The sequence below is a fragment of the Apteryx mantelli genome, chromosome Z (genome assembly GCF_036417845.1).
Source record: "Apteryx mantelli isolate bAptMan1 chromosome Z, bAptMan1.hap1, whole genome shotgun sequence".
In the NCBI taxonomy this organism is placed as follows: Eukaryota; Metazoa; Chordata; class Aves; order Apterygiformes; family Apterygidae; genus Apteryx; species Apteryx mantelli.
In genome coordinates this window covers 8,613,127-8,619,126 of record NC_090020.1, presented here as the reverse complement: position 1 = coordinate 8,619,126, position 6,000 = coordinate 8,613,127, and the positions used below count along the sequence as shown (strand labels likewise).

Genomic DNA, 6,000 nt, shown 5'->3' with positions numbered 1-6,000 from the left:
GCATTTTCACCTATTCAACATTTAGCAAGTTAAGAGTGGGGAAAACTCCCTCACCAATAATGTACATCTCAGACACTAAGTTCAGAAATAATGACAACTGCTTCCTTGTTTCACAAGTAATACAGATACAAGTTAAAAACAAGGGAGGAGTGTCCAATAATGGCTGTGAGTTTTTACTGAAGAAGCCCCCCAAATGAGGAAAAGATCACAAGAAAAAAAAGTCAATGTTTTACTGATAAATAACTTTTTTAATATTTTCACCCAAATAGTCTAGTGTTACAGTGGTAAACAAAGTGCAAGTTTTCAGAAAGTCAACTTGAAGTCAAGAGAACCCAAACTTGTTAAATAAAATGTTTCACAGAACACAAGCAGATTTTTCAAATTTATCACTTTCATATCTTCAAGGCCATGTAAGAACAGTTAAATTTCTCTTCAAAAGCTTGTTACTTCTTTTATTGCTAAAGAATCTGAGTTGCTACATTTCAGAAGTTATGATTAATTAACCTTTGAAAACTCCACAAGATCTTGAGACACAAAATCATGAATCCATATATCGGTATCTGGAAGAGCCGTGTCCACTAAATAAGTCACTATTTTTCGATCCCAAGAGTTAGTACTTTCATTAACTGCCTGTATCAGTGCCACCAAGGGTTTCTTCTCTACACGATTCCGAAACACTACTGATGCCTCTTCCGACCACTGCTGGTTTTTCACTCCTAGGACAAATATAATGCAAAACAGAAGGTCATTTTAGACTAGACTAATCTGAATCATCTAGTTTATAAAGAACAGGGGCAAGTTTAAATACTTGAGAAAACAGACATTTCAAGGAAGTGCTACTGAAAGCAGCTTACCTCTAGAAAAATGCAGGCTCACTCATCTCCCATGCATACAAGGTTAATTAGAGAGAATAGGCTATTTATCTCTTCTTGAAGTCTTAAGATACAGATAAGTTTGAGGAAGTGAAAGGCAATGTGCATTTCAAATTGTAGTAGCTACCATGTACAATCAAGCCATGTTACCCAGACAAATCAGATACCAGCAAAGATCTTTTCGAAAGAAACTGGTGCTTGCTTATTCTGCCTGATGTTGCTGAAATGATTTATATCGAGAGGCTTGTTTTAGATTAAGTTTTCTTCATCTCAAAACAATACCAGCTACTAAAATATCTGCCAAATCTGCAAGTCCCAAGCTACATCCGCAGAGAGCGGAACTGAAGAGAAATGCCTCCCAACTCCTGTTATTCTTTGACATCAGCATCCCACAAGGCAGGTCTGCTCAGAGATGTGACACTAGAATCCAAACGGGTTTTTGAATGTGGCTGTCACCCACCAAGAAAGAAGTGACTGCTGCAGACCTGGTCTTCCCAGACCACAGCTGGTGTGCAGCATCTGGACACAAGGGGCTCAAACACTGTATGTGAATATCCAAGCAGCAAGTTACGGATAAAAGAAGCAAAGTACCAAAGCGATGGCACTTGACTTTAGCTACTAGCAGCAGCTTGCTACTGATAGGACAATACAGTACAGATACTCAGCTCCTGCAGGTTACAGAAGGAATGAGAAGTCAGCAGTTGAAAAAGAGTAATCCAAATGAGGAAAGGCTATAGTGGGGAAGCAAAAGAGATTGTACAAGAAAATAGAGCATGAGAGCAAACAGACATGAAAAAGGGAGCAAAAGTGGAAGAACAGCAAGCAAATAGTTACTGGTTGCCTTGGCTTTATTGGACTGCTTTGGCAATAATGACGCAGTTCAGAGGCCAGCTTAACTACTCTGGATTCTCTGAAGCAGGAAAATTGGATGACTTACTGGTTTGCTCAGCTGGATCTTGTACTACCCCAGTAGACAGACACAACTAGAAATCAGTTTCATTTCAGCACTGCCCTCCTAGGACCCCAACCTAGTGGGAACACAGCCAACTTGACTAATTTAAATCAAACCCTAAGGTCACACAGAGGCTATTCAGGAAAGCAGATCCACAGAAAGCAACCTATGATCAGAGCACCAACTTTATGGCCTGGCACTTCATACAAGCACATTTTGTAACTGAAGTCTAGATTAGTATTTACCAAAAAAAGAGAGGTGAAAAGCAGCAGCTAAATAAGAACAAATACTTTTGAAAGCAATGCAGAAGTGACAGAGAAATTTGGAAAAGAAAAAAAAGACAGCAAGCAGAGGCCAACTTTTAGGTGGGTTTTTCGTTTTGTTTTTTGTTTTTTTTTTTAATTCTATCTGATGTAGGCACACTCTCTATGCCCAATTTTCTTAGTCCAAGTATTTTGCTTAAATTTGGTGAAAGCCTCCCTGCCCTGCCTCCCTCACCCCCCAGACTGCCCCTTCTGGCAACTCCGGATTTCAAGTATGAACTAATTAAATGTATTATAGCCATTGCATTAAAATATGACTAACAAAACAGAACCATCAGTACCTATATAAAGAAGAAAAGCAGAGCTACTTTGTTGACATAAGTATGCATGCATTATGTAGGTTTCTCTAAGCAGGTACACACTTATTTTAGAGAAAAACAATTATGCCACCAGCCTTTGTCTTTGTCACCTTAACATCTCTACTCGTTTGGTAGCCCTACTGCTGTATGACTTTAGTAAAAAAAATTGCAAATCCTTACTACCTACCGGCAAGCTGAGCTATTATAGCTTGGAAAGGTAGTTTTCTAAATGCATCCACGAGTGGCTGTACTTTCTTCATGCTGACAAGCTCATGTTTACCATAGTCCAGCTCATAAATCGACAACAACCCATTTGTAAGAATTCCTTTTATTATCACCCTGTACCACCTAAAAAGAGGGAGAATAAGAGTAGAGGATTTGAATTAATATTCACACACAGCCAAGGCACCAGAATAAGCTACCTATGGCAAAATAATAATAATAAATATCATTACAGGCCTGTCTCAAGCTTCCCAGATCTGGTGCAGTCTGAATAGACATCGACTCTTCCAACTGTGATCTGGAAGCACGAAGAGACTGCAACCTCATTTACTCCCTTAATCTCTCAGATATCATCAGACATCTGCCACCTTGTCAACAATGCAGACATAAAGCATTTCCCAAAGAAACTGTATCAAGGCTGAGCTTTAATGAGAAATGCATAATGAGAAATGTGTCACTAACTCCAACAGAGCTAGGGACGATGATTTACCAAGATTTAAGTATTGCTGTAGGTAAAAGCTTGCCTTCAAAGAATTCATTTTCAACAAATATCTACTTACTTGTTTTCAACTTTAGCTGCATACAGCTTGTTTTTTTCTATGTTCACAGGCCTCTCCTCTGCCATGCTGTAGTACAGCATCATTTCTTCCATAAGGACTTCCAGATTATGTAGCTCTTGCCAAGGCTGGACAACAAAGCGACCTGGATGGCAGGCAACCGAGATGTAGACATCCATGGGCTCACCAAGCTTTGACAATGGTAGAAGTGGAGGCATATCAATGGTAGGCACTGCACCACTGCGCTCTAAAGCGGGCTTGACCGAATCACTGAAACTCTTCTCAGGACCTAGACTAGTTAACTCCAGAGCTGAAACAGTTTCACTTGTCACCTTTGTGGAGCTAGTTCTGCCAGATGTAACACTCAAGAAAACATCTTTCTGATGTTTCCACAGGTCTGCATTTATGATCTGCCGATTGATGCTATGATCCACATCTGGGAAATTCTCTGGAGTAAACAAGTAAACGTGTGCAGTTCCCTTTGAGCCATCCAGTTTAGTCACCTTCAAAAAGAAAATGCTGTTTAACTTCTAACTAATGAATATTAAATGCAGATCTGGTTTTGTACAGAAGATTAAGGCCTTTAACAGAAACACAGCGACAGTTCATTGCACTATGTGCACAAAAGTGTTTGAGTTTATCCCAAGTGTGTTAATGGTTGTTGGACAGTAAGCAACACAGCAGCTGAAAAGAGCAGTTACAGCTGTTCCACTAGCAAGGAGCAAATACAAAGCTTGAATTGAGTTCTGCTCCACCCAACAGGTTCAACTACACCATTGCTTTTCGATGATGTGTATGATTCTAGTTTTCAATGACAACTTTAGCTAGTGTCCATATAGTTCTGAACAATTAAATAATGCTGTTAAAGATTAACCCCTAAACCTTCAGAATTCTCTTCCTTATTATGGGAGATGAAGCCTATTGTATTAATGATGGGGGGAAAAAAAGAAGTTTCCAGGTTTGTATTACGCATAATTTTCAAGCACTGGCATAAAAATATTTTCTCATTTATTTTTTCTTATTTATGCTAAATATGATAGCATTCTTGATAAAAAGGCATGGAAATTTTAGTTTCACAAAGTATATAATGTTTGTTTACAGGTACTGGTAGATTTTCCTAGCCTTTCTACACTAATTCACACAAGACATTACTACTTCTAGCCAGCAGATAGGAGACAAGAATAAAAACTTTCCACAGTTAAAACGGACATGTCTTCTACTACTTAAGCAAGTGAAAGTCAGTACCAAATTCAAACCGTGTTGGAGGAGGATGTTCAGAAAAGCCAGTTGTAACAGTCAAGTCTCAGACTAGAGGAACAATATTATAAGTGCATGGTCTTTTATGCTAAAGCAAGCCAAAAGGTAAGGAAAGCTACCAAACTTATCAAAGTGTACCCCTGAGAGCTCTGACAGTATCCGTAATTAGATTTTTAAGAGGAAATCAGCTTTGTTTAGTCACTATCTAGGAAAAAAGATTTCGTTTAGAAAGGTGTTTTCAGCTAACTGAACTAGATGTGACACATTGCAATTGGAAATAATTTTAGTTCCAAGAGAACAGAAACTTTAAGTATACAGTAATATATGCTAAGTCATACTAGACTAGAAAAAAAAAAAAAGCAAACAAAAATAGCTGCTTTCCAAGACCAGAAAGAGAAAGTTATCCTCACTTAAGAGGCATAAAAAGAACTCAGGAGTTTCCTAACACTTATATCCTTTTACCTGGGGAAACATGAACAACTGGGCTTTTTCCTCATCTGTTGGTAAAATAATTCTAGCTTCTATTTGGATTGGCACAGGAAAATGTGAAAGAAAAGTCAGTTCCCAAATTCTTGAGAAGAAAAAGCACCTTCTGACAGCCTTAAGCAAGTATGTTTTATGTCAAATGTTGCAAGAAGAGGACTTCACACTGCATTCATGCTGCTGGTTACAAACTTTTTATATATAAATATGTATAATATTATATATTTATATATATATTTTATATGTCATATCTATAAAAAGAAGTATTGATGAATGGTTAAGCTTCCAGAGTTTTTTCCACAGGTCAGTAAATTTCAAGTGACAGAATCATTTTGACTGTTTACCTTCATGCTAAAATCAGAGCAATTCAATACAGTATCTCTCAGCCACAGTACAGCATCTGGAGTCCACATTCCAGTGTTGAGAGGCAGATCCGCCAGGCAACATTTTATAGCCTAAGAACAGAATTAAGTAAAGAGGGTAAAATTTAACAATGTGGAACCCTAACAGCCATTTTACTACTCAACTTCCCATTTACAGAAACTTTATTAATGCAGATAGATTTGATAATGTATTACAAACAGACACAGAGGAACATGCATAACCACTATCATTACTTGCACACCACTACTGCAACATCTTCTCAAAACACAAGACTAAATTATGAATTAATTCAAGCAGAGATACACAACGAAATACACTCCAATGTTGAATGCTATTGAACAAAAATAATTTCATTACTTAAATGTAGAAGGAGCAGCACCACAAACACTGGTAAAAGATCTAGTATAGATTAGCTTTAACATGTCTTTATACCTGAGGAGGTATTGCAATTACTTCTCTCAAGAATTGTGATGGGATCTCTCTAAGCTCTGATACTTTTACAGATGCAACTGTTCCAGTATCCATGAACTGCACATCAAGTGCCCTACTACTGTGAACAATTGTTATCTGAAATGAGAAAGGAATAGTGTCATTTTAAGGTTAAAAATTAAGGTAAGGAAAAAAGGGAAGCATAATGGTGAACCAGTGTTG

The 6,000-nt window shown here is 37.8% G+C and overlaps 1 protein-coding gene across 2 annotated transcripts in view; it reads right to left on the bottom strand.

Annotated features, from left to right (window-relative positions):
- Window positions 1–233: 233 nt before the first annotated feature.
- The window catches only part of TDRD7 (tudor domain containing 7), a 50,740-nt gene continuing 44,973 nt past the window's right edge, over window positions 234–6,000 (bottom strand). For both annotated transcript variants that reach the window (XM_067315346.1, XM_067315347.1), the window contains exons 13-17: window positions 5,782–5,916; window positions 5,310–5,420; window positions 3,229–3,728; window positions 2,634–2,794; window positions 234–716 (exon numbers count right to left, since the gene is read on the bottom strand). In XM_067315346.1, coding sequence (XP_067171447.1) covers window positions 496–716; window positions 2,634–2,794; window positions 3,229–3,728; window positions 5,310–5,420; window positions 5,782–5,916 — 1,128 coding nt within the window. In that variant the 3' untranslated portion in view covers window positions 234–495. The remainder of the gene's footprint in view (window positions 717–2,633; window positions 2,795–3,228; window positions 3,729–5,309; window positions 5,421–5,781; window positions 5,917–6,000) is intronic.